Source organism: Orbicella franksi, chromosome 4 (genome assembly GCF_964199315.1).
Source record: "Orbicella franksi chromosome 4, jaOrbFran1.1, whole genome shotgun sequence".
NCBI lineage: Eukaryota > Metazoa > Cnidaria > Anthozoa > Scleractinia > Merulinidae > Orbicella > Orbicella franksi.
The window spans coordinates 1511360-1539142 of NC_138148.1; the positions used below are offsets into that span (position 1 = coordinate 1511360).

At 38.8% G+C, this 27783-nt stretch overlaps 1 protein-coding gene, 1 long non-coding RNA gene and 1 pseudogene across 4 annotated transcripts; 1 reads left to right on the forward strand and 2 right to left on the reverse strand.

Moving 5' to 3' along the window:
• Positions 1 to 1525: 1525 nt before the first annotated feature.
• LOC145485796 (poly(A) polymerase beta-like) lies at positions 1526 to 19266 on the reverse strand. Of its 3 annotated transcripts, XM_081464435.1 has the most exons (27): positions 19047 to 19266; positions 18851 to 18932; positions 17928 to 18007; positions 17444 to 17510; positions 16764 to 16845; positions 15969 to 16078; positions 15647 to 15700; positions 15078 to 15189; positions 14625 to 14714; positions 14183 to 14321; positions 11924 to 12011; positions 11202 to 11322; positions 10866 to 10950; positions 10104 to 10157; positions 9497 to 9610; positions 9366 to 9415; positions 7415 to 7465; positions 6903 to 6972; positions 6685 to 6754; positions 6275 to 6425; positions 5813 to 5952; positions 5642 to 5713; positions 5439 to 5546; positions 4821 to 4886; positions 3576 to 3662; positions 2766 to 2891; positions 1526 to 2240 (listed from the first exon to the last, which is right to left on the reverse strand). In XM_081464435.1, exons 1-27 carry the CDS (start codon positions 19052 to 19054, stop codon positions 2151 to 2153), a joined length of 2367 nt encoding a protein of 788 aa, XP_081320561.1. In that variant the 5' UTR covers positions 19055 to 19266; the 3' UTR covers positions 1526 to 2150. The 3 variants fall into 3 exon arrangements, with proteins under 3 accessions (XP_081320561.1, XP_081320559.1, XP_081320562.1); XM_081464433.1 differs by lacking the exon at positions 19047 to 19266 and having other exon boundaries at positions 18851 to 19040; XM_081464436.1 differs by lacking the exons at positions 4821 to 4886; positions 19047 to 19266 and having other exon boundaries at positions 18851 to 19040.
• A 37-nt stretch (positions 19267 to 19303) lies between these two features.
• LOC145485821 (uncharacterized) lies at positions 19304 to 27269 on the forward strand. The gene is made up of 3 exons (XR_014049228.1): positions 19304 to 19460; positions 26068 to 26122; positions 27078 to 27269. It is a non-coding gene; the product is annotated as an uncharacterized LOC145485821 (long non-coding RNA).
• Positions 23218 to 25193, reverse strand: LOC145485810 (N-acylneuraminate-9-phosphatase-like; annotated as a pseudogene).
• Positions 27270 to 27783: the final 514 nt, after the last annotated feature.

Below are 27783 nucleotides of genomic sequence, written 5' to 3' on the forward strand. Positions count from 1 at the left end.
TTGCTTTGGTTTTGTAGGCCCGTTATCGACCCATAGGCATTACAGAATAGTGCCCTAGAACTAACCAATCTGATTGGCTGAGAGCAGTGCAGTTCAAGTGTAACACCAGTGCAAATTACACATCGTAATTCTGGATTATAATTGGCAGAAAGACAATAGGAAATTTATAAGCCAATGATATCACATAAAATGATGACAAAAATTTTGTGTGGTAATTTTGAAAAACGCTTTCTAGAATGAGAAAAAAATGGCTTCAAGAAAGGTCTTCCAGCACTTCCTCCTGGTGAATTTTTTCATGTTTATATTAGTACTAAGTAATCAAACGGTTTTTCTCGTTCAATTTGGAATTAATTTGTACCTGTGAGTTTTTTGAAAAACTCACTCGTGCAAATTAATTCCAAATTGAACTCGAAACCGTATGATTACCTATACTTATAACACTTCATTGCCGTACGCAGCAAATGTAAATATTTGAAGAAAATAAATAATAGCATTTACAAGGAATGGCCCTTTTCGCGTTTACCTTTGCTCATTTGCATTACAATAAAATCTAGCATGTATGTGAGGCAATTTCGGGCTATTTTGTAGTTTTAGCCCGAAATCGCCTCGCATCCACGTTGGATTACATTGTGATGCAAATGAGAAGAATTAACCGTGAAAAGAGCTATTATAAGGAAAAACACTCAAGCATGAGTGGATGGTAAGACTTGATTTTACCATGCAAATCGTTGTAATTTCAAACGGCCGTGAAAATAACTCGTTTTGAAAACTAAGCCTGACGATTTCCATGCTATCTTATCTAATAAAATATCTCTCCAAGGTAAATTGCGTTTATGTTCACGGAAAGCAGGTCAAGTAGCCAATAGGCTTTGTTCGACAGATCAATATTCTAACAGTTTTCAGTAAAAAATTACAAATTTATCAAGTTTCTCTCGTCCCTCAATTCCCAAAAGAGAGTTGGATACAGGGAAAATACCACCAAATATAGAAGTTTGTCCTGAAAACCTCGGGCCCGTGTTAGAATATTGATTATATCGAGCGTGGACTATTATTGCAAAAGGCCCGTTTCACCAAGGTCGTCAAATGACTCGACGTACCGCGTTATGGTGACGTCATTGTATTCGTTGCTCGCGCTATGTTTTCTGATTGGATAAACAACAACTGGGGCGGAAGGCGCGATGCCTCAGTGGTTAGAGCGCTGGACTCCGGAGCGGCGGCCAGGTTTGAGCCCTGGCCGTGTTGGGGTATTGTGTTTTAAGGAGAGACAACTCTCACAGTACCGGCGATTCTAATGCTAGGGGTAACCCTCTGATGAACTGGCATCACATCCAGGGGGAGAAGGATTACTACCAGGCGCTTAATGCTACAGAAACTGGGAGGAGCGGAAAAGACACCTAGCCGGACGTACACTTTGCCTGAAAACAACCAAAAACGCTTCGAGCGATTTTACAAGCAAATTCGCTACGGTTAAAAAAAAAGGGGAGGGGCGCCTTAGAAAACAAGAAAACACACAGGACAACAGAAAAATAATCAACGTTGCTTTATTACTTTCATATCAATATTAAAGACTACAGTACCCACCACTAGATTTTATTCCAAACACACGAGGAGTGACGCATCTTTGAACTGTTGCATACTCTAACGTCCTTAGGCACCTTATAAATACTCCAATACCATACAAAACCGTATATAGGATAATTAAGTAAAACGACCCGAGTGTACAAATTCATTTTAAATTATCTCAAAAGCAACCGTCAAACAAGGCGCCTTCACGAGCGTCCTTAGTAAAGGAAACAAGTGAACAAAAGTTACACTGATGCCATAGCAGAAGTCAAAATATACATTTTATTTAAATTACTTTCTCTGTACAGGCTCACAAAAATAATACATGGCATTTGGAACAAATGGCATGAGGAGCTTGGAAAAGATCACGTGCGAATAGTGTGTAACAGGTACACCACGTGACGTGAATCAAGTGCAACGAGTGACGAAGCTGCAACATTACTTATCACAAGGTTGGTCGCTTTCGGTTTTTTTGTTCTGTTTTCCTTCTTCTCTTCAGGGAGTAAAATAGTTTTAAATTAGAACTGTTGAACTCGATGTCTCTCCTTCAAAACATATCTCCTCCTGTTGAGTTATGGTAACACTAATCATTTGAGTTTTATTTTAATGGCGTTTTTAACCACAGGAATCTGGCTTGCAGGCGGCGGGCCTTCGTCTATCAACTCCTTTTCAGGATCCTACGACGAAAACCACAACTAATTCAGGAGACAATTTTTATATGGCTGATGAATAATGAAAAAAGCAAACGGTTTATCATGTTTGTACGACTAACAAAATGGTGGCAGCTCAGTTTCAACTGAAAACGACATGCATAACGCAAGTGAGTTTATGCTTGTACATACATATACCTACATATGCCAACTACATATGACTTTATTTTTCACTCGAATTTGCTCATTGTGCTTAAGTCGTAGTGAAAACCAGGCTTAAAATGTCACGGCTTAAACTATCAGCGCTAAACTATAAATGCAAATGTCAATTTGGTAGACACTTGTATCAAGCATTGTTCATAAGTGCAAGTTTTCGACCTGCACAAACGTTGGACCCTTTGAAAAGAAGTACCAGGTTGAGATGAGGGTAGTCTAATGGTGACTGAGGTGAAGTGGCGTTCTACCGACTGTTTATTACTTTCCCCGAGCCTCAAAAGCTTATGTCAAGCTTTGATCTTTTTATTTACAGGAAAACGAACAGATGTGACTTACCACGCTCGTAGCATTGAGTTGGTCTTGTTTCCTTTTATCCTTTGCCATTTTTTCTTCGTTCGTCGGAGATATCGAGCGTTTGACGGCGGCTGACACGTCTTCATTGGATTCGTCAGGCTTTTTGGTCTGTTAACAACAAAATCAGGACATTTTTAAGTCTGTATTGCAGTAAAAGAGGGAGGTGCGGCGGCCTTATGGTTAGGGCGCTCGTCTCCGGATCGAACGGTCCGGGCTCGAACTCTGGCCGGGTTGTGTTCTTGGACAAGACACTTTATTCTCAGTGCGTGCCTCTCTCCACCCAGGTGTATAAATGGGTACTGGCGAATTTAATGCTGGGGGTAACCCTGTGATGGACTCGCATCCCATCCAGGAAAGAGTACAAATACTCCTAGTCACTTCAAGCTACAGCAACCGGGATAAGCTCCGACCTGATGAGCCACTTGGCTCGTATGCAGACTTTACCATTGCAGTGCAAGCGTTATTGTTAGCCAATCTTGGCAAAATCACTCGAAGAATGCCCGATTCTTATCGACCAATTAGAACAAAAATGGCGAGTACTCGCAAATACTGCGACGTCAGGATGACGTCATAAGGACATGCCAGGTTATGTTGCTTAGCAACCCTGAGGGAAATTGCGGGCTCATTCATTCAATTCTACAACACAAGAATATCACCTAAGATGGAGTTTGTTTTCGTGGAAGATTTCTGGTCGACAATTACACTCTCAATTACACTCGCTTTCCTTCCAGTTATAAACTCCGAAACCGAGATTTTTCTTTCAATTTCTCTAAATAACAGCACATAACTTACATCAGTCAAATTTTCCATTTTCTTTGCACAGTCTTCATTCGATGAAAAACCCTTTGTGTCACCATCAACTACCAGTGGCCTGCTAGCCTATAAAGAGAGTTAAAGAATGGTTATTGATCCTTCCAGCAGGAAATAGGACTTCTGACTTATATACACTCGATTCAAGGTTAGTTCTAAAATATGGAAGAACATCAACGTCCCACAGTTGATGGTTTTCTCTATTCTCATCGCCTGTCTTGTTAGCAATGTATTGCTGTTTTATGGAGAATTTAACTCTTGGTCAGTTTTGAGGATAATCAGGGCCAATAGAAGCTTACAATGAATGAGTTGCCAGTAATCGGATACCCGTGTTTGCACAAAGAACTCTGGAATCGTCAGGGGGCAAATATTGTAAGTCGCTAGAAGGAAATGTATAGCGAAGTTGTTTTGAGGTACAAAAAAAAAAAAACGATTTTTCGCCCTCGTTTTATCGGGGATGGATTTGGGCAATGTTGATACGTGGAATATGTAAGTTTTTGTTTGAATAACCGTGAAATACGTGACAAAATCTACCCATAAACTCCGTTGCTTGCGTGAGGTTTATTGTGAAATTTACATGGCGTAATGGTCTGAAAATATTACCAAATCAATTAGGCATTAATCGAGAGGAACTAATCCAGTAATGTCTTTTAAGTTGTGTACTATGCGGGGGTACCCCCCCCCCCGGGTACAAGCAAGGGTGGCTCCTTAAGTATCTCTCTGAGTATTTGTATTTAAAAGTGCCATTTGTCCGTGATTATGCTGTTCAAATTTTGGAAATGACGGTTGAGTGAAATCGCGTGACACAAAGGGTAGAAGTTTCTTCTGCAATTCTCGATTTCTGTTTTAAAACTTCTTTTCTGTCTTTATATTTAACTTCTCTGAGGGTCTTTTCTACCATTTGCTCTGGGTAGCCTCTTGAGATCAGGCGTGAACTGAAATTTTTAATATTCTCATCAATGTAATATTCACAATAAACCTACGCAGGTAAGGGAGTTTATCGCATATTTCACGGTTATTCAAACAAAAACTTACATTTTCCATGTATCTACATTGCTCAAATCCATTTGCGATAAAACAACGGCGCAAAAGCGTTGATCTCTCCCCAGAACCATGTTTTTGGGCGTCGAAACAACTTTCCGCCATACATTTCCTTCTAGCCCCCTGACGATCCCAGAGTTCGCTGTGCAAACACGGGTATCCGATTACTGGCAACTCATTCATTACCTCAGTCTGGCGAGGATTTTCTCCATCGACCATACTTTTATCTCCTACGGTGGAAGAATCGCCAGTCTGAATAACGAAAACGGAAAATAAACAGGTTCATGAAACTCAACCTAGAGAAACTACTACAGGTTTTTCTTACATCACATGACGCAACAAGTGAACAACGTGCATTTCCGAAAGTTTAGACCCGTCGTTTCTTTCGAAATAAGTATAGCCTTTTTCTTGGTTCGCGACTTCCCAATACAATATATAAAAGTACTCTTTTACGTGTGGAATCAAGTAAAGATACGAGGATAAAACTTGCTGAAAAGTAATTATAGCGCATCAGAACAGGGTCTTTATATCGCGGCCCACTGGTTCGCCCAAAACAATCATCATGCACAGTTGTATCAACCCTTCAGATGCAATTCGCCGTTATTTCCACTGTTCCTTGCTAGCGAGTTCTGCAAGCTGCTATTCAAGCGTTGTTGATACAATGTACTTTCGGGATTTGTTGACAATCGTGAAATTTCGTCGCTATTTCCTTACTTTCAAAACTTTATGGCAATTACTAGTAACGATGCAATAATGTTCCTTAATTCACCGCTGTTGATTATTTTCTACATAAACAGAACTCACCTTGTTGTCATCATTTATCTTCACCTTTTTGTTTGGACTTTCTTCGCAGTCAGCAATTGGCCGTTTCTTTCCGCCATCACCGTTGAGCGAATTTACCGAACTCGCCGCCTTTAAAAAAAGAAACATTATCAATAATTAGCCAGAGTTTATTCGACAAGCTAAAACAGGCAAAACAAGTAATTACCAAATGACTTTTAACTCACACTGTCCATTCGAGGTTTTTTACTAGGGTTTTCAACTTCTGAAGGAGAACCAGCTCGCTTCAAACCGCCCGGCTGAAGACAAACACAAAACAATAAGTAAAAAATATATATCTATATAAAAAATCGCTAATTTGTAAGAAAAAACGTAGCATACGGCTAACTTCCGCATACCTTATCTTGCGAAACCGCTGACGGTTGGCTCGGTATTGCAGTTGTATCTGATGACGTCACTTCTCCAACCGTTGAAACAGCTGACGTCACAGCTGATGTGTCTGCACTGGCCTTCTTGTCACTTGAACTACCAATACCAGCTAACGAGAGAAATTAATTTCAAATAATCAATAACATCCTAAAATAACTTTAGCCTGTTGGAAGCCACTGTTAGTTTCTGTTCCGGCTACGCGATATTATTGTTGGAGACACGTAAGAGATTGGACCCGAAACATTGCACACTGATGACATAGCTATGTAAAATCCGCTTCCGGTTTTCAAATTTCGCGCGCAGGAGATAACCAATTAGAGACACTGCACGGATCTCAGCAGTTCGGGTCCAGTCTCGCACGTGCGTCTCGAGCAGGAAAAGATCCAAGCGTGTGAAGAAAGACGTTTTTCGAAAAGAATCAGCAGACTCACGTATTTCTTCGCTGTTCTCGACACTACTTCCCATCCAATCTGCACTCTCATTACTGGGCTCTGAAGTTATCTCCAGGCTCAAATCGCTGGCATTCAACGATGAGTCCAGAGACATGTCTGCTTTATTCGGCTTAGCAACGGCAGCTGGTGCCTAAAAGGAGAACAAGAATGATATGCTGATAGCTATAATGCACTTTATAAGATCTGAACAGTTTAAGAAGGGGCACACAGAGGGCTGCTGGTATAAATCTCTTGAATTCGTAAGAGTTTAACCTTGAAGTTTTTCCCACTATAGGATCTACCACTAATATCTGGCACAATGCCATGTACTGCTGTACAATGCCACCCGTAAAGCGGTTTATGCCTAAACAGGCGTAGAGTTGTACTTCAAGATATGGCTTGTAACTTACAGGCGGTACTATGGAGCTCTTTTTCTTCTGTTTAAGAACACTTGGTGGCAGATATTCACTGAGCTGCTTCCTACGAGGACACAGAGTATGAAAAAACATTAATATACAGTCAAATAGTTAGATTGCTGGCACTTTGTATAAAACCAAACGGAAGACTGTAGGAGAAAACTGCATCACCTCAGCTAAATTGCAACCGAACGAATCCATTTTACACTCACTTTTTGACGTGCTTTGCTTCTATTCTCATGCCCTCCTTAAATATTTTGGCTGATAGAGCCTGTGAATGGACTACCAGAAACAAACCACAATATGTTTGAAATCATTTCATAGTAGGAACTGTAAAAGACCGACAGGCAAACAAACAGACACACAAATGTGAGACAGACAGGCAGACAGACAGGCAGGCAGGCAGACAGACAGACAGACAGACAGACGGATGGACAGACAGACAGACAGACAGACAGACAGACATGCAGATGTAGTAGAAGGATGATTAGTGAGTAAGGTTTGAGTTCAGGAATACAAGAGCTTTAACTCAACGTACTGTACATGTAAGTATTCCAGTCGTATTCTTCTAAAGGCAGGAACCCTTATCTCACAATACCTTCCTCTCCACCCAGGATTTGGTGTTGTCTGACAAAATGCAGCATGAGGGCAGATAGATAGCAGCTGGTTTGTGGGCAATAATCTTAGTTTATAGACAAAATAGAACAGCATTGCACTTGCATACCAGTATTTGTAAACATCTGAATTGCTCCGGTCAAATCAATGTTGACATGTTCTGTGAATTCAACACGAAAATGTGAAAAAAGGTTTGTGATTTTAATGAAGTAGTTCATTACCAAACTCACAGATCAAACATAAAAGCAACATACATGTAGAAGGAGACAACCCTGTATATGAAAATGTTTTCTGTTCATCGACTGACTATTTTCTTGTATATAAGTTTGTTAAGGGCCCATTAACCGATCTCTTCGAGTCGTCGCTAAGGAAAATTTATTCTCATATAACCTCATCATTTTTGGTTAGTTCAGAGTTATTTCATGTGTTTTAACTTTTCAAGATCAGTAACACTAGTGATGACGTCATCAGGCCACGCCTATGGTCATGTGACTAATACTGAAAACAACGCAAAGGCTCCCAGGCAAATTACTTTATCGGGATTTTATTCATTGATTTAATATCTTAATTTAAATCCTCATTACGCTACGCATAGATTTTGTTTCATTTCTAAAAGGTCAGATTTTGAGAGAATTTCAAAATTTACAAAAATTCGTAATTTTCTGAAAAAAACATGATTTCGAAAAAGGAATGCATAGCTATGTTTCCAACGTTGGCTTTAATCGAAATCCGTCGAAAAAGGCTGGATTAATGTGTAATATTCAGTTCTGGTTTCACGCTGTTCGCAGTTCCGTCACATGACCGAAGGTGTGATGAGTCCGTATAAGTTATTCGCATGCTTGTGTGTATTTGCATATTCTTCTAGTTCTTCGAGTTTGCATAACATGATGTTCTAAAACGTATCTCTTGCCTGGTTTATTGATTCATTGTTACGACAATGAACAAAAAACCACGTTTCCTTTAGCATTTAAAGAAACCGGAAGTGCGCCCAATAAAATTGGAAGTTTCGCTATCAGCGCGTGCGCAATTTACACTATCAGTGCACTTCGGTAAGATCAAACAAAGCCACATGGAGTTAGTTTTTCCTCTTTCTATTGCTCTTGTTTTTCTGTCTTTCTCTTATTTTGTCTTTGATTGTACTTTTTTACTTTGCATTTTCTGAAACACAAAGAAAAACATCTAAAATGTAAGCGAATTTGGAATTGAGTTTTTATTTTCCGCACTCTGGCTGACGTAAGTAACCGGAAGTGAAATTTCACTTCCTTAGCAACACGCGGGAGCGTGCACATAAATCGGTTAATGGGCCCTTAAGGTTGCAAGCAAAAATTTTAACCACAGGGATTCAAATGAGTGAGAACACAAGGTGTGCAATGTAGATCGGGAAAGGGAACAGTTGTTTTTTACACCTGCTTTATAGTCGTTATTATGCTCAATATTTGCTTTTGCACATTTGCTTTGCTGTCAAATTGCATGGAAGAAAATTACAGGGTTAGGTTAGTGTGAGCAGATATCTTTTGTCTCTACTACTCAACCGGACACACTTTGTGATTAAAGTGGGCGCATTGGCCAGCCAGGCTACCCTACCATTTATTCAATGTCAATAAATGTTACAAAAGATTAGAAAACTAAGAGCACCAAAGCCAGACAGAAAAACCCTGAAAAACCAGCAGGTGGAAAAAAATAAGGGAAAGTGTGCCCCTGACCAAGGCAGTGGTACCACTCTTGGGGTTTTAAGGTATCCTAACTAAACGTAGTACACATAAATATAGTAAATTACAGTGATGTAAAAAAAAATAATAACAGGGCTAAATGAATAACGTTCGAGCATAACCAAGAAAATTAAAACGAACTTTACAACTGTACACGGTGAAGGCTGACCATAGAATGTCCCACCCTGCTAACTGTAACTAATAATTTCAAACTCTCATCCTGCTGAACACTGTGCACCTCGAACTCACCCCAAGCCTCTGCTCCATGCCGGCAAAATAGTAATTTATGCTAATTTGGGATTATCACAAATTACATACATGTATGTTAACAGTGTGTAAAGACATGCCTACCTTTTTTCTCAAATTGCAGCCCAATAAACCATCGGGTTGTAGGTGGTTCCCTGTTGAACATTAATGAAAAAAGAACACATTTTAACTAACCCTTAAGAGTGGCAGATTCTTAGCTAACAAATGCAGCTTACTTGTCTGGTTCTAAGGCTCCGTAGGATTTTGGTTTGACATGAGCTAGCAAGACATACTGAGCACTTTCCAGGTTTGATATAAGTATTCTGATCTTTGACTCTACTAAACCAATCCTACAGGAGAAAATGAAATGAAAATGAGTTGTCTTCATTTCAATCCATAACTTTCAAAATCCTAGTCAGGACAGTTCTAAAGAGCATACTAAAGTAGTACTATGTAACTGATGGAAACAGATCTGTACACTTGACTAAAACGGAAACTGTCTGCTACGCGTAACTTAAACATCATTTGCCAAAGCTCAAATTATTCATACATGTAGGTCATGGGGAACTGATTAGAAATAAAACCATTTCATTTCCTAGAACAGTGGATGATGAATAGCATTATTAATGAGCTGTGGACGACAATAACAATAATGATGATGATGATGATGATGATGATGACTTTATTATCATGTCAATTACATCTAGCAGTGGAGAATCCCCACTGTTAATAGGTGACACCTAACTAGAAATATCTAAACATAATATACAGAAAAGTCCTCTAAAAGAAATTAAAATCAAGTAACATTAAGCAAAACCAAAAAATGAATGAAGTAATACTCACCACTCTAAGTGTTCCTCTGCAGAGTTTGATATGGCACTTAACACGATATAATGTCTGAAATGTGGAGAACAGAATTCACCAGCAAATAAATGAGGCCGGCAGGCCTGCATATTGTACATGTTATCCTTGGATCCAAGTTTATTGCAGTTCACAAAAGCTTTGCTTGACTGAACATTTTAAGACATTCAAATAGAATCATTTCACAAAAATACACATTTTGACACACATTTTGAATTTGGGAACATTGTAAATGAAACAAAAACCTGCAGTATAATTAGCTATTGTTGAAAAAAAAAAATTGTTAAAAAAAAGTTGCCTCAAAATAGCACAGAACATCATACAAAATGACATCAAAACTGGAATGGTCCAATTATCAAAATGATCTTACAAGTGTCTTTTATCATCTTCAATATTTTTTCCTCTCAGCAAATCAAAATTAATTTGATAAAAAAGGAAATAAAATCTGTTGTCACTTTGCTTGTGGAATTACGAAAGAAATCAAAAGACTGGTGTCAAGGAAAACACCCAAAAATTTGATTCAATATTTTCGCCTCACAAATAAATTGCTGGATTTGTTTCTTTCACCTTGAGTATTTGAAGAAGGTGTTGCCGACACAAACAGATCATCAATAAAACACCACACTACCAAAGCAGATCTTTATTGCATCAACTTTAAGACGTACATTAAGCTTGTGATACAAGCCAGAGAAAGAAAGGCTTAATGTTACATTCAGACACACAAAAAAAGGAGAGATCATGTACTTGTATTTGCTAAAGAAGTTGGGTGGATGAAACAGTGCATCCCATGTTGACTTTCCAATCAAAACGTCACTTGTAATTCTTAGACCTGCAAATATGAAAAAGGACATTGTGCAGTGCATTTGTAAAATTTTGGTTACAAGCCCCTCAAAATCCAAAAAATCCCAGCAATCTTACTTGTAAAAGATCTCTCATCACTGTCAACACCATTGGCAATACCTCGCTTGTATGATAGTATGTTAGTATGGTTCCGCAATTTCAGGTTAAAACATCACAGTGCACACACATAAATGTACATTGACAATATCATTTTCTAGAGTACAAGTTGTGTTAACTCACCATTATCAAATTCTTCATTCATGATGGTTCTCGTTGACATGGAGACATTGAAAGTAGAATTCTGCTGTGGATAAGCCGGTGTGATAATAGGCATCAAGTGATATCGGTCTTTTGGATTTGTCTGTAAACACAAACATACATGCAGGGTTCTTTTTGGACTGAAAATCAAGGTATTTTCGAGGCAAATTTTGTAGGGTACATTTTCAATTTTTCAAGGACTCCATCCACTAAAGAAGCTCAGGCACAAGAGATACCTGCCATATTTGTTCAAGTCCAAGTCTTTTCAGTTCTACCATGATGTGGAAACAGTCAACCAACAAATTTTAAAGTTCTTCAAGGACCCAATGTACTTGATTTTCAAATTCAAGGACTTTCAAGTTGTGTGCAAACCCTTTGTTACATGCACTGCATGTCTGTATAATACACAGGTAGGTATCACTTGGTTGATAATATTATTACAAAATTGTACATGTGTACAATACCAGTAGACCACACATACAGAAAAATATTACATAGTTTCCATCTTTCTCTAAACAGGTGAGCATTTTGAAAGTGCAACATTAAAGAATAAAACGAAGAATCAGAGACACATTGTACATGTCTTGTCCATAAGAAAGATTTCAAAATACCCAGAATTAATTGCTGGAGTCACTGAAAATCTATTGGGTGGTCAAGGACAACCCAAGAGCACACAGAGTTTCACATATAATTTGCGTATTTACCCTTGGATCCCACACTGGAAAATTTAATTCCACTTTGTTGTCACTTGGTGGAGTGATGTTTTTCAGCAACACTGGGTTTGGCCATTCCCTACAAGTAAACAAAATTTAATTTGTATTGGTGAATCAAGTACAGTATCTACACTTATGATATGACAAGGTAGTCGTGAGGTAAATCTGAGCATTGTGATTGCCTCTTCCCTGGTCAAGATTTTGCCATACAGTGTACAGAACGGAAAAAGTCATAGGCCATGCATTTTTCATTTCAGTGCCATGTACAGTACCGCTCAAAAGTAAGTTACCACCTTCTCGCGAGACGAGATTCTCGTCTCGAGAGACGCGACTCTCGTCTCGAGAGACGAGACTTTCGTCTCGCGAGACGAGACTCTCGTCTCGCGAGAGCTTTAAAAAACTGTAAGTACGGTTGCCTGAACTTCTCGCGAGATTTTAATAGACTATTGTGAAGCAAACAATGCAGCAACAACACAGCGAAACTTTGCGCGATCTGACGAAACTTCGCTTGCGAGCGCCGGCGCCGGATTTCCCATGTTTACCACGTTCATAAAAGATGTAACTCCAGAAATTTTCAACCCACATGGTTTGAGAATGGTATCTGTGAATATATACGCCGCAAATTTTTCAGTTTTCAATCGAAAACATATCGTTCATGACTTCCACGGTGTCCAGACCTGTACGCTGAAATTGTTTCTTTTGCTGGTCGATCCCAGTGGCTTCTTTCGCCAAACTAGCGCTGCGATTTATGAAATCATTAACTTTACTTCAGTAGAAAGGTGCTGTATACATGAAAGACAGGTTAACAGTGACATGTTTAAAAGCAAACACGGACCGTTCAGGACCATTCTTGGCCTTCGAGGGGTTCACAATTTTCATAACCGTGTTTCGATCGCTGATCGACGCGCGTTGCTAACTTTGCAGTTAAGCGAGCTCTGTGACACAGCTTATCTCGCAGCATTTGCTATTAAAAACTCCTATAAAGCCATTTCATTTTTTAAACGTTTCTCTTTGTTTGTAGGGTTCTCCGAAAGCCTTTTATCGATCGATGTACATGTAGGCGAGTTCAACATCAACACAACTAATTTGACCAAAGGATCGCAATCTTTCCATCAATCGCTCAACAGACTTTGTCTCTCTTGGTGAGCGCGTTTAACAAGGAAATTAGGATCAACATAACTTTCAGTATTCAAACTGACGTCTTCTGCGTTCCATTTCACGTTCCAATTCCTTGAACACTTCTACCACGTGCGATTGTTATTTTAGCAAAGGACGCGTGCATAAAGTCAAAGTCACGTTTTCGATTTGTTATGTAATCAAAAATTCACTTCCTTTCTCGCTGTCAGACGAAACATGTACAGATTTACCGAAGTTCTCTTTCCGGTGGTTAATATTTCGATTTTTATGACTGATTACATTCAATTTTATGGATGAAAACAACGGTTTTACGATTCAAAAGCGAGTTCAAAGGACATGCACACTTACGCAAATTCACTGCTTTACGGACTAAAAATAATCCGTAAACTATTGACACTTTACTCATCGATTGCTCAAGCACTTTCACCAACGTCTTGATTTGAGAATAAAAAGCAATGTTTCCATTCAGTTTCTTCATTTGCGATGATTGTATTGGGTCTTACGAAGCAAGTTTCCACTTAAAAGCTGTCGTTCATATTTACGCAAAGTCAACACGCTGCAATGAAATAACTAAAGCGACCGCCGAACTCGAGTTTCGGCGAACGTCTTTGCCGTTCGTTTTTCATCACTTTCATTTAAGTTTTTCGCTTGTAAGTTAAAGTTGGCTCCCTTGAAGTGGCGTGTGAAACAAGAGCCTACAAAACCAGATGCTCTCGCGGGGTAAACTTCACCGCGTCGCGAGAATTTAATCGTTTTCTCGCAAGCTAATTGCTTGTAATTCATTCCAAAATATACGCTTCAATGGTTCTCGCGAGACGAGAGTCTCGTCTCTCGAGACGAGACTCTCGTCTCGCGAGGCGAGAGTCTCGTCTCGCGAGAAACGAGACGAGAGGTGGTAACTTACTTTTGAGCGGTACTGTAGTAACCTACTTACTAGCTTAGCTTGCTTGAGCCATAATGGGAAGTATTGGCCCTTGGTCGTTTTTGTACGGACCTCACACAAGCGCCTTGCCAGTCTCAGTCCAATATTCCCCAGTAAAGCCCTCACACTCAGTTGGTAAGAGGTTAATCTTTCTAGAACCACTTTTGTTAGTTCTTGAAATGAAGACCTACCATTTTGAAAATACAAGGAAGAACTTTTGTAGTAGTGTAGCTGCCACTGCATTTGGATACAACTGACATGTACGAGCTACTAACATAGCCCATGACACACCACCGAGGAAACCTAACACATTGGAGTAGATCCCACGATCTGGTGGACAAGAAAAGAACAGAAATTTGTCAAGTTACATGTAAGTAATAGAAGAACAAAATCAGGGTTCATACATATTTTTTGTATTCAAAACATTTCCATGCTCTTTCTGAACCAATATTTCCCTTTTCCAGCATACTTCCCAAAACGCCAGTTCATATGAAATTCAGAAGCTGATGAAGATTTTACTTAGCAACTGAGCAGCTGCCTACAGCTGAAATAAAAACATCAGTCTCTTTCCATCTTATTTTATTTTTTTTTTCTTTTCCCATTGATACGGTAGATTTACTTGTCAGAACCTACTTTTTGCCCACAGTTTGACTGCTCTTAATGTAAGACGGAAGTTTTCTATGTTGGGAACCAAGTGGAGAATTTCATCTGTAACACGGCAACCTAACAAAGACAATAAAATAATTAATAAAAATGTTTTCTATTCCTCACAAAATTCGGTCAGTTTTGATTTTGTGCACCCCAGACAACAAAATTAAATTAAATGCAATCTTCATGAAGATGAACAATACCATAATCAAGGTAATCTTTGGATTGTACCAGCTTGGTTTGACCACGTAGAGGAAAGTATTTCTTACAAAGAAGTTCAGTTAAAAAAGTTTTGCCTGCCTGTGAAGAACAGTTGCCCTCCTACTGAGAACGTTAACGAAACCCCTACATTACTACATACACTGTACAATGTATATGATAAAAATTACACGCCTGAAATCACACGCTACCAAGCAATTAATATTCACACCACCTTACCATTCAAACTTCTAACACACTTTGGATCCAAGTTTTTAAGTAAACTCTCATCTAAAAGACTCAAGTCATCTGGCACTTCAGGCAGAGCTAGTCGTGCAAACAGCAAATCCATCTAAATATTAATTGATAATTAAAAATACTCTTGAGTATTATTTGAAAATCAGAAGTACAGCTGTGGTCCAACTTTACAACAAAGCCATACCATCCACAGGAACATTTACACTAATGTCAACTGGCTACAACAGAACAATTAAAAAACACCTGACATTTTTCTCAATCTTTAGCACATACTGTACTTTACTTTGACATCTTAACAAATCTCACTCACCCACCCTTTCATCCACTCACCCACCCGTTCATCCACTCACTCACTGACCAACAATGACTGAGGGACTAACTGATCACTTGGAACAGATTGATGATAAGAACAAAAAAACACAATCATCAAGAGGGAACTAAATGTGCCAACAACTTCTCTAAATTCAGGACTTGAAAGAAAGGTATCAAATTGAACATTTTGATCAAAAGAATGGCGACATCAGGATCACACACACATGTAATTAACTCACCTCTATCTTGCAGAATACCAACTTGATGACAGGAACAAATGCATTTTCAACTGCCTATATAAAGAGAAATAGGAAACCATCATAAATGGTAGATTTTGTAGTTTCTACATTACTGAAGTTGTCTATACACGTATGTATTTTGCCTGGAGTAAAGGAGCAAAAGCATGGCAAAATCACACAAAAAAAGAAAAAAATCAGTCCATGCTGAAGTGCTTGGACAAACATCCACAACATTTAGAAAATTAGATCCCCAAAGTACAATACATGATGTACAGTATTTGATTGGTTATTTACTATAATAAGAGAAATCAGAAGTACATACATGCAAATCTCTCACATCTTCATTGTTCTTGAGGATCTCATAGAATGTTCCAAAGAAGTCAGAACGGTCAATATGTCGAGGAGCAACAAGAAGCGTATCAATATCAGCACCTGCAAAAAAAATTCACTTCCATTATAGTTCTGCAATAACCGGGACCACTTTACAGTCATGCTGCTTATAAAGCTGCTGACAACATGTATACACATAATCTTTAATCTGTACTCACAAAAACTTAATTTTGTATTCTTAAAACAGCAACTTCAATTATAGACGGCAACATGTGTCCACTTGTGTGCAGTTTATATTATTTTATATTTTTCACTTCCCTACAAAATGATTCACAAAAGCAACATATGAGAACTTAGGTTTCCATCTCTCACTTGCTTTCACCATGGTGATGGCTTATTCCTTTCAGTTGCCAAAAGAAGATGAAAACCTCTGGGACCAGGGTAGTATCATAAATAACACCAACTAAGGAAAAACAACAAGCTACCTCAAACATACTAATGAGCCTTACTCTCCACATGTTTTTGACTTACACTGCACGCGCACACTCAAGTGCATGCATTTTTTTTACTAGTATATTTTTTTGCAAGAATTTGTGGCCTGACAAGTACTGCGCAAGTAAGCCTAGGATCAGGATTGTCAGGATCATGTTCAGAACACAGGCCCTTTTGGTCTTCCTATGCAGACCTAGTCTTTTCTCACTAACCTTTAGAATGTACACCCAGCCTGTATGAGCCAAAAGTGAAGATCTTTCCTCTATATACAGATGTAATCTTTTCTATAACTAACCTTTAGTATGCACACCCAGCCTGTATGAACCAAAAGTAAAGATCTTTCCTCCTACTGAGTTGGCCACAGCTTCTGGCATGTTCTGCATAAAAGAAACCACCTTTAATTTGTAACTCATAAGAGAAGTAAAGATACATGTAATAATAGTAATGCAAACACTGTACTTTCTTTTGGTTTGTTTCAACTAAAACAGCAGGTACACATGAAACTAAAGACATTATGCATAGCTGACAACCATGGAGACACTTGTGAGAAAATTCATCTGATTAATACTTTTTACTTGCCTCTGAAGGTGTCTACTACTCACTAATCAAACCTCAGACCATAACTACAGTACAGTCGGTCCTGCTACACTCAACAGACATTTTGCTGTCCATTTTGCCATGCTGAGGATGAGGCAGAGTTTCGTGTACATTGTACATTGTACATTGTACAGGGCACAAAACAGGAATGTGCACAAACAGACTGTGTGAAATGTTTAGGTTTTCAATGTAAATTGATTAACCTGAAATCTTATTTGTACATCTGCTCTTTAACCTCAAGATTTTTAAAATGCGTGTATTATCAAACTAAGTGAATAATAAAAGCTTTCACCACTACAACTTTGCAAACACACAGCTTCAAAGATATCAAGCTTTCATAATTCAAAACCTTACATGTAAAGAGATATTCTAACCAACCTTTGATAAACTGGTATCAATGATCCACTGTTTGACCAAGGTATTAAGCTTTGCAAGGACAACCATCCTAGGACAAAAATTACATACACATCATAATAAAGAAGGAATTATTATAATAAAACGGTTTTCAATTGAGTTTTAAAAAAAATCAGGCAATTACTTTGGTTTTGGTTTTGGGTTTACTATGGTTTAAGATTGGCTGAGGAGTCTAATTGGCAAGTTCTTGGTTTGGTTTTGGTCTTACAGCACTCAATTGAAAACCACTCTAATTTACATGTGTAGTCTCTCAGATTGGTTTTTGTCTGGTTTAGAATTTTTGAATACAAGTAAAGTTCTACATGTATTTAACAGTTCGAAGACCACACACATCAGAGCTACATATAAATGTACATGAAACTCGCAAAATTCATCAGTGCATGTGAGCTACAAATTAACTGTCATAACTGTTCATGAATATATTGTATATCTGAAATTTGCTAAAAACCTGTGTTGAAGCTCTTCTTCTGTTTCAAATACTCCATAAGGTTTGAGAGACTCTTCAAGAGCTTTTGTTGATGCTATGTCCTGAGATATAAGTTTGAAAGAAAATATGCCATTTAAAATCAATCAACATAAAATATGGTTAACTGACCTATCATGAGGTCAAGACAACTGTACATTTGCCTTTTACATTGTATGTGTTCATGTACATTGTACCAAGATGTAGGCAAAGGCTATTAACATACCAAAAAAGGATGTAGGCAATACTTCTAGCCATCAAAAAACAAACTTTTTACATAGGAAACAATGCACAGGCAAAATAGCATCACCATGCCCACTCAGGTAGCCAGTCACAGAGCACAATTTGGTTCATCTTGCCCACTTATGCAGGGTTCCAGTTAATTTTTCAATGCAGGGTGTCAATATGGAATTCCAACAGGTCAATTCCCACTGCTCCCACCAAATCATTACAAATTTTCTATTAATTTGTAGAGTCATGTAACTGACCTTGGCAGGTTTATTACCTGAGACCCCTCACTAGAACACTGTTTATGGAGTTAGCCATGTAGGTGTAATGATACACTGTACTAGCTACTAGTCTAATACATACACAAAACACTAACATTGTGGAACTGGCCACTTCAAAACACAGAAACTGCGCAAATTTTAAATAAACATGTTCCAAATACAGTGTGGTTTTAGTTATACGTGTAGTTTATATATTTGGCCAATATATATATGTTAATTAAAGTTACAAGTCTACACAGCATATCAAACAAATCTTTAAGATTTCCACAGCTGCATCCAGCTAAGTATATAACGTTAACCGTATACATGTATGATGCGAGCGAACTGTTCAATGTTTTTAATTCACAAATGCATGATCGATCGGTACCACTGTGTAGAGTAAACAAAACCTTCACCTACCCCGGGCTTGGGACCTGCCAAAGATATCGGCGATGTGATCCCGTAGCATTTCTGTGTCTGTCCACCAGAGGTCCCGGCAGCACTAGAGAAAAACAACAACGTGACGAGCAACGGCGCGAAAACAAAACGATGTCTTTTATCAGCAGACAACAGCATCAAGCCGGTTCAATCATTGTAAACACAATTGACATCTTACCTGGACATTTTAAAGGTACAAAAAAACCAAAAGATTCATTGAAGAAGCATTCTGTGTGCACAAAAAGTATCCCCAACACTATACGAACGGGCTTTGGTACAAAATATATGAAGATCGGCGATTTTGATAAAAACGTGGTGCAAATTCCAAGATGGCGCCGACGGCCAATGCAACAACGCATGCGCACAGAATACCGACTATCACTCTGTATCAGTCTCCACTCGGTCAAAATTTACACAACCCTCAGGAGGGGAAGGGGACCTGTTGTAGATTTTATGGCTGTGCTCATTCGTGATGCATGGTCAAAAATCTCCAATGAAAATAATTACTACTTTCATGTTTCGTAAAATCCTAAATATGAGTGGTTGGAAATGGAAATTGTACCTGAATTGACATGCATAGCCGGTAATGCAGGTAATCCCTACTTTATCCCTTGATCGGAAAGCCCTTCTCAATCTGTCTTTAATTCCCTAGTCTTTCACCTCAGTACTTTTAACTGACAAGGTGCTCAAGAATTCAAAATCCCTTGTTTAAAAGCCCAGGGGATAGGTGGGTGGGTCATCTCCATAATAGACTATAAAGGGACACTCTGCCTAAAAGGGGTGCCTTTTACAGGCTTGAAGCATATAAAAGGTTAAGGATTTTACATGCTGAAGGAAATCTTCAACAGACACACTTTTTGAGTTTTTTTATGTGCCAAAGTAATTTTCAGAAGTTACTCAATCTTAAAGTGCACCTAACCCCAAAACAAATCTAGACTTTATTTGAAGCATTTGGGCGAAGACATTTTTGAATTTGGTTGAATCCTCGATTTTCTAATTTCTATGCCCTTTCAAAGTCGCGATTAAGTGTTTCACGACCGCGTTTTAGGGAGTCTGGGGCGACGGTACCTGATGACGTCTACCCAGGAACCAAACACAATAGCGCCTCAGTCAACTCTCTGTATTTGCTTGAGAAAATAGAACGCAAAACTAATCGTTCCGATGTATTTTGGGACTAAAATGTCCAAGTTTTGTCTCAGAATCATTTCTTTTTCGTCACTGGAGTCAGAGTTAAGTTTCGATTCGGAAGGCTCCGAAACAAACTTCGATCGAGCACGTTCGACAACTGTGAACTCACTGCTTAGAGCTTTGAGAGCAATTTACAATATTTCAAGCGACGACGGGGAAGACGTCTTTGCGGACGAGCTGCTTGTGTATTAGGAATGGAAAGCTAGATACGAAGTGGAGGAGCAGGCAAACGAAAAGCAGGAAAGAAAACTCAAGGACTGCTTTGGATGGTAATTTCGTCAACTAAACATAAGATTCCCACGCGTGTTTATAGCCCGTTTACATTTGTCCTTACCGAGAATGTATTTTGTCAAGGTTCTGTTAAATCCAGTTTGTGTTTTACTTTCACTTGAATGCTTCATGTTTATAAGAGCGACGTACGTGTTGCAGTTTTCGAGACTGGATGACCTCCAAAACATTGGCTTCGATCGATTGAAAATCGTATTGTTTGGACCTGTATTTTTGAAGCTGCGGGAAGCAAGGCGGAAGGAAACATTTCATACAATTACCGATTTCACATTGTCACACGTTTTAAGTCGTAACTCCAAATAGCCAATGTAAATTGTTCTCAAAGTTTGCAGTGAAATTCGTCGGATAAGCGAAAAGGATGTGTTCCCTAGGCGGTCCGCAGATAAAGTTACGCGGTCATATTTTCGACGCTATTGCACAGAATCTTTGTCGCACTGCTGATTTCCAAACCTTCGAAAAACTCTGTGAGTCTAACAATTTTGTTATCATGTAATTCTAGAGGATTAATCTTCGACTTTCATCTAAATCGAAAGAGAAATAAGTGTTGGTTAGCGGCGTACAGTTGCGATCTATTTACATATCAGTATAACGCTTCTTGATCATGACCGGATCACACAACTTCTACAAATTGCTGGTTAGCTTTAAGCAGAAAATTTATGAAAATAGCGTTCGAAAGTCTGCGGAACAAATTCCAGTGAGAGTTCTTCAATGGTTCTCACCGATTCAGTTCGCTTGTTTCGGTTCGACAAAATCAACCATCGTTTACGTCTTTACTGCACCATTAGCCGATCATCGTCAGTAAATTGTACAGTATATCTTTCTTTAAATCTGGAAAATTGCTGCAACAGCCGATAGCACCTCTGGAAGGCGTTTCTGCGCACTTTTCGAATGTGTATTGCACCATCCTGAAGGAAATGAGAGGAAATGAGATATCCAACCTTCCTGGGTAGACGTCACAACAGCCGCTGGACCCATTCTCCTCAAACTCGGTCGTGAAACAAAATGGCGGTGTTTTGGAGCTATTTTCGAGATTTCGTCGTGGCATAGAAAATCGAGGATTTAACGGAATTCAAAAATTTTTACGCAGAACTATTTCAAATAATAAGTAGATTCGTTCTAGCGAAAAAACATTTTTGGGGTTAGGTGCACTTTAAGGTATAAAAAGGTAAATGAAAGAGCCATCAGCTCCTAACAACAAAATAGTAGACTTTTCTACTAAAGGTAAAGGTCTGGACATGTTTTAGATGTTAAAAATAGTCAATTATTCAAGAACGGTCTTAAATTAGAATGATGACATTTTAATTAGGTTCTAATTTTTTAATCTTAATTAACTTTTCTTAGTAATCTTTTTAAATTATGTACATATTTTATTATATATTTTTAAGGTTTTTTACCCCCCACCCCCCACCCTGCTTTTTTTTTTTTTTTTTAATGTCTTGCAGTGATGGGAGCATGCCTCCCTTTGCAAGACCCCCATAATGTAGATGTAGATGTAGATGTAGACATGGGAGTGGAGCCTCCCTGTGTTAAATATAATTAAACAGTGTTGAGCGACCCCCCACCCAGTGTCTGTTCTAGGGCGCGCCATTGTAGGATTGGCGCAGTTCGATAGAAGATGCCCCCCAAATATTCATCACATGGGTCATTTTGGCGCAGCAAACATCTGCAGCTACTGACTTGTAATTTTCCTTCGTTTCCTAAGTTTTTCGTAAACTTTGTGTAATTTAAAGTTTCATAGAATTGACAATGCAAAACAGTGTGCGTTTTACGAATGTTTATGACACAGACAAATAAAAATGGCTGCCAGAGGCTGAGATGAGATTCCTGGGAACAAGTAGAATAATTCTTATAGGGGGTCAATTTTTAAAAAAGGCACGTGTTCATTGCGAACCCCTTTCTTTTCACACTTGATTGATGAAACAAGACGTGTTATTTCGGTTATTTTCTTTGTCGTTTTGCTATATTATTGTCATGTCAAAGCAGAAACGAATATTATAATTCTTTGGTCGAGAAAACAGAAGAGAAGAACACAGACCACAAATGGAAACCAGCAGAATTGACAACATTGACAAAGATAAACTGAGTGCTACAGATGAATGCGAACCTTTTGTCGAACCAAAAGCCAAAGCAGCAAGGAGAAACTTTCAATCTACCTGATTGGAAAAATTCAAGTGGTTGCGATACAAAAAACAGTGTGTCCCCCAAAAAACTGGAATGTCCCCTAGAAATTAAATTTTTTGTTGAATGGGACAGAATGTCCCCCTTAAGTGAAATCCTAGATCAGACACTGCCCACCCCTTCCCCACTGGTAACAATGTCATTGAAATCTCTGTGATGGATTCTCAAAAAAAGTTACTTTCTTTTCTTGGGTCATTATGTTGCGTTCTTAGGGAAGGAAATTTCCTCTTTGTCTTACAGTGCCTCCCTCCACCCACTAGTATTAGTGGTGTTTAGGAACTGAATGGGCGTAATGAATGGTAAACTCCATGACTTGTGATGATCCCAAGAACCTTGTTTGAAAATCTGAAAATGATCAGGCTTACTATTGGAAGAATGAGATTATAATTAACAATTATTCCATGAAACCGCGTTGGATATGAAGTGATAAATAACCAACGAGCGCGTAGCGCGAGTTGGTTATGATCACTTCATATCCAACAAGGTCGAATGGAATAATTGTTTTAGTATATTCTTAATTGGGTTTTTGCCGCCGATTTTTATTTCAACAATTTTACAGAGCGGAAAATTTTTAAACTTGGCGCACTGTTTTCCATATAAGGTAAAACTCCGACTAATGGCTCATAGTCGGAGTTTTTGAGCCAATCAGAGAGCTAGAAATGCAATAGTCGGAGCTGAGAATATACTAATACAAAATAGCAGCATCTAGCAATCTGCAACTCAAGATCATCCATTTTAATCCATTTACAGACTAGCTATGGACTAAGAATTTAATTCATCCAGTATCTCGGGCAAATTCAAAACAGAAGTTACAACAAAATCAGGTTGTGGGTCCCCTTCATTGCAGCTGCTTCCTTCAAGTTTGATCCAAACAGTGGCCATGAAACCTGCATTCTGACCACCCTGTACATCATGAGACAAGCTGTCTCCTACAATGATACAGTTTTCGGGCCGAACAGAGATAAGTGAGCAGGCAGTATGGAAAATAGAAGCATGGAGTTTGGGATGAGCTTGATCACCGCTTATCACGATCGTCTTGAAGCATTTCTCAGCTCCACACGCAGCTAGCTTTTCTCGCTGGATAACCGAGTCGCTATTTGTAACAATTGCGACTTTGTAGTCTTTTGCGAGCTCTTGTAAAAGCGAAGTAATTTCGTCAGTAAACACCACTTTCTCTAGACGTGCCGATCTCCATAACTCGTACATTTCAGCTGCTGAAGGTTTCGCGTTGTCGTAAGAGGAAGTATTTTCTTCACTAGAAAGCGCACTTTCCCATAATTTCACACGCCATTCATGAGAACCACGTTTGGAAAGAATCGGGCGGCCAACGATGTGTCTTGGTGACTAGCGTCTGGTATTTGGAAGCAACGTTCTCAGCATCGTTTGCAGCAAAGTATTCAAGCAGCTTATCCTTTACCTTATTGAAGGCATACAGATTAGCTTCCAGAGTTGGGACAAGCGTGTCGTCAAAGTCAAACAAAATGCCATGCACTCTCTTTCTACAAGTAGCCATTAATTGTAGGAATGGCTCCGAGCCTTTTGATAATAAACCGCTGACCATACCCAATCCTGCTGATAATACCTAGTTCACCCATTGTTTCCATTCGTTCCTCTTATTCACCTCCATTTAGCCTCATCCACGATCACTCATACACCCTCATTCAGGTTCAGTCACTTGTATTCACCCTTATTCACGTTCATTCACCCTCATGCACCTTCATACACCCTCATTCACGTTCAGTCACTTGCATTCATCCTTATTCACATTCATTCACCCTCATGCACCTTCATACACCCTCATTCACTTTCAGTCGCCCTCATTCATTTTCATTTACCCTCATTCACCTTCATTCACCATCATTCACTCTCATTCATCCTCATTCACCCTCGTGCACCTTCATACACCCTCATTCGCCTTCATACACGTTCATACACCTTCATTCACCCTCATTCACTTTCATTTACCCTCATTCACCTTCATTCACCCTCATTCATCTTCATTCACCCTCATTCATTTTCATTCACCCCCATTCGCCTTCATACACCTTTATATACCTTCATTCACCATCATTCACTCATATTCACCCTCATTCATCATCATTCACCATCATTCATTCTCATTCACCCTCGTTCACCCTCATACACCATCATTCACCCTCATTCACCTTCATTCACCCTCATTCACCTTCATTCACCCTCATTCACCTTCATTCACCCTCATTCACCCTCATTCATTATCATTCACCCTCATTCACCATCATTCACCCTCATTCACCCTCATTTACCTTCATACACCTTCATACACCCCATTCACCTTCATCAACCTTCATACACCATCATTCATCCTCATTCATCTTCATACAACATCATTCATCCTCATTCACTCTCATTCACCCTCATTCATTCTCATTCACCTTCATACACCTTCATTCACCTTCATACACCTCCATTCACCTTCATACACCCTCATTCATCTTCATTCAGCCCCATTCGCCTTCATACACCTTTATACACCTTCGTTCACTGTCATTCACTATCATTCACCCTCATGCAACATCATTCACTCTCATTCACCTTCATTCACCATCATTCACCCTCATTCACCTTCACTCACCCTCATTCACCCTCATTCACTCTCAAGTACATTGATGCAAAGAATGTTGTAATACATTTGCAAACTTCTGTAACGTTTTCACTGTAGCCCAAGAGAATTACATGAATGTTTTATGAGAACTACATATTGAGCTAAGTCACCCACCCCTGTAAGAGGGCCAGCTGTATCGCGAACAAATGCACTTATGTCCAGGATTGAGTGTACTTACAAAATTAATAATATACGAGAAAAAATTACTCGATTCTGATTGGCTGAGAGCAGTGCAGTTCAAGTGTAACAAAAGTGCAAAAAGTATAACACCGGTGCAAAAAGTGTAACACCAGTGCTAATTACACATCGTAATTCTGAATTATGATTGGCTGAAAGACAATAGGAAATTTTTTAAGCCAATGATATCAAATAAAATGATGATGAAAATTTTGCGTGGAAACTTTGAAAAAAGGTTTCTCGAATGAGAGAAAATGGCTTCAAGAAAGATCTTCGGGCACTTCCTGCACCCGCATTTTTTCATGTTTATATTATTAATAAGTAATCATACGGTTTTTCTTGTTCAATATGGAATTAATTTGCACTTGTGAGTTTTTCAGGAAAGCTGAAATTGCACTCGCCGAAGCAGCTCGTGCAATTTCAGCTTTTTGGAAAACTCACTCGTGCAAATTAATTCCAAATTGAACTCGAAACCATATGATTACCTATACTAATAATATACATGCAAAAATTAAACGTTTCTGATTGGCTGAGAGCAGTGCAGTTCAAGTGTAACACGAGTGCAAAAAGTGTAACATCAGTGCAAAAAGTGTAACACCAGTGCAAATTACTCATCGTGATTTTGGATTATGATTGACTGAAAGACAGTAGAATTGTTGTTTACAGTCTATCGAACTTTATCTCTGGCAATCTTTGTTCACCATTTCTTTATGTGCTTTTGCAGTGAAAAAGCTGGTTCACCGCGTCAAATGGACAGGATAAACCTTCAGATACGGAAGGTACAGGAAACCTGAAAAATAACAGTTTAATAAGATAGAAAAACACCAAAGACATAATGATAAACCATAAAGGAACAAGGATGGCTAAGGATAGAGAAGATCAACACGGATTGCAAACGACGAATTTGAAAAGTTGAGGCTAAACTTTTCAATATGCGCGAACCGTGATTGAGCTCCTTTAAACAAGCTTAAATTTGGCTATTTCCGTAAAAAAATCACGAGAAATTATGAGAACTAAAGAAAATGTTAAAAAGAAACCGAACAAATGGCAAGATTTAAATTCTACAAAGAAACTGAATTCTAGATATAGAAGCGCTAACTTAAAATACCGTAGTGCAGCACGTTCTTTCCAGCGAACTTCGTCCGCAGGAATTTTTACGGTCAAAATTTAAAATGTAGGTTGTATCGACGGTTAGATCTTCATACGATTGCGTAAGCTTATTCATTGTCAGAGAAATGTTTTTCTTCCAAAGATATTTTCCAAAGACGTGAAAAAGAGGTAAGAAAACTGAATATGCGTCATAATTTGCGCGCGCATAAATTTCGTCATTATATATTAATAAAGTTGAATTATGACGCAACTGTAATTACTTAGCTGGACCAAAAGTACGTTTTACGACGCTTCACCGCGGAGTTCTTGTCTGTGAGATTTTCGACAGTTAGAGGCCAATTTCGATTTATTAAATGTCTTACTTAGCTCCGAGGCTTAGGGGAATAAAACAAAAGAGACCGCCTCGGGTCTAAAGGATGAATAATTAACTTCTTTTTTTATTATTCCGTTAAGCCTCACGGAGCCAAGTTAGAATTTTAATATATCAAAATTGGCCTATTAACTACAAACATAGCATATTCGGATCAAAATTCCTTTCAGGTGCGTGTTTTTCTCCCAAGTTGCTCATCTTTCACAATTCAAAGTACACAATCTTAACGTGGGATGCATTTCTTTTGTTCAAAGCATATTCCTCGTGGCTGTCATGAATTTTAATATGGGTATATATAAAGAAGTGTAGAATGACACACCCATTTTAGCGTCGGTCGCCGTTGCATTGAAGGCAAGGGCGAAGACATCTTAGTCGTTGTGCTCCCTTCAGGCAAGTCCATATTTTCTTTATTTATCGCCGTTGAATTGAAGGCAAGGGCGAAAACATCTTAGTCGCTGTGCTCCCTTCAGGCAAGTCCATATTTTCTTTAATTATCGCCGTTGAATTGAAGGCACGAGCGAAGACATCTTAGCCGATGTGCTTCGTTCAGGTAAGTCCAGATTTTTTCTAGCTAGTTACGTGTCCTAGCTGTTTCCCTCGTCTTTCAATTTGATCAGTTAATGGTATAATAAAACTTTCCTCAATGCTGTGAAAGCTTCGAGGTGTATGTGTTTTTCCTTGACACCGAAGACTGTATTTAGGCGAAGTTGAAAACCCGAATAGCAAACACTTCTCTTGTGAGCAACTGAATGATTATTTTTAATAAAATGTTTGTTTACAGCTTAATAATCTGCTTGGTTTGCCGTTTGACTTTGTCATTCGCAATTTGTTTCGTCACCTCGGAACGTTACCATGTACACTCTTTTTAACTGTTATAAAAACAGAAAATTCCAACCGCCTTTGCCTTTGCTCTGATACGAAGAGAACAGTTATGTAGTTATATCAAAACCTATAACTAAT

What these genes read in the sequence shown, in the direction of transcription:
- LOC145485796 (XM_081464433.1), bottom strand. Translation starts at nt 19,006, where the DNA reads ATGCTGTTGTCTGCTGATAAAAGACATCGTTTTGTTTTCGCGCCGTTG. An exon ending in GCAGAGGAACACTTAGAGTG is followed by an intron (nt 9,611 to 10,103) that starts GTGAGTATTACT and finishes TTTCTCCTGTAG; the next exon opens with GATTGGTTTAGTAGAGTCAA. An exon ending in AAAATCCTCGCCAGACTGAG is followed by an intron (nt 3,663 to 4,820) that starts GTAATGAATGAG and finishes CTCTCTTTATAG; the next exon opens with GCTAGCAGGCCACTGGTAGT.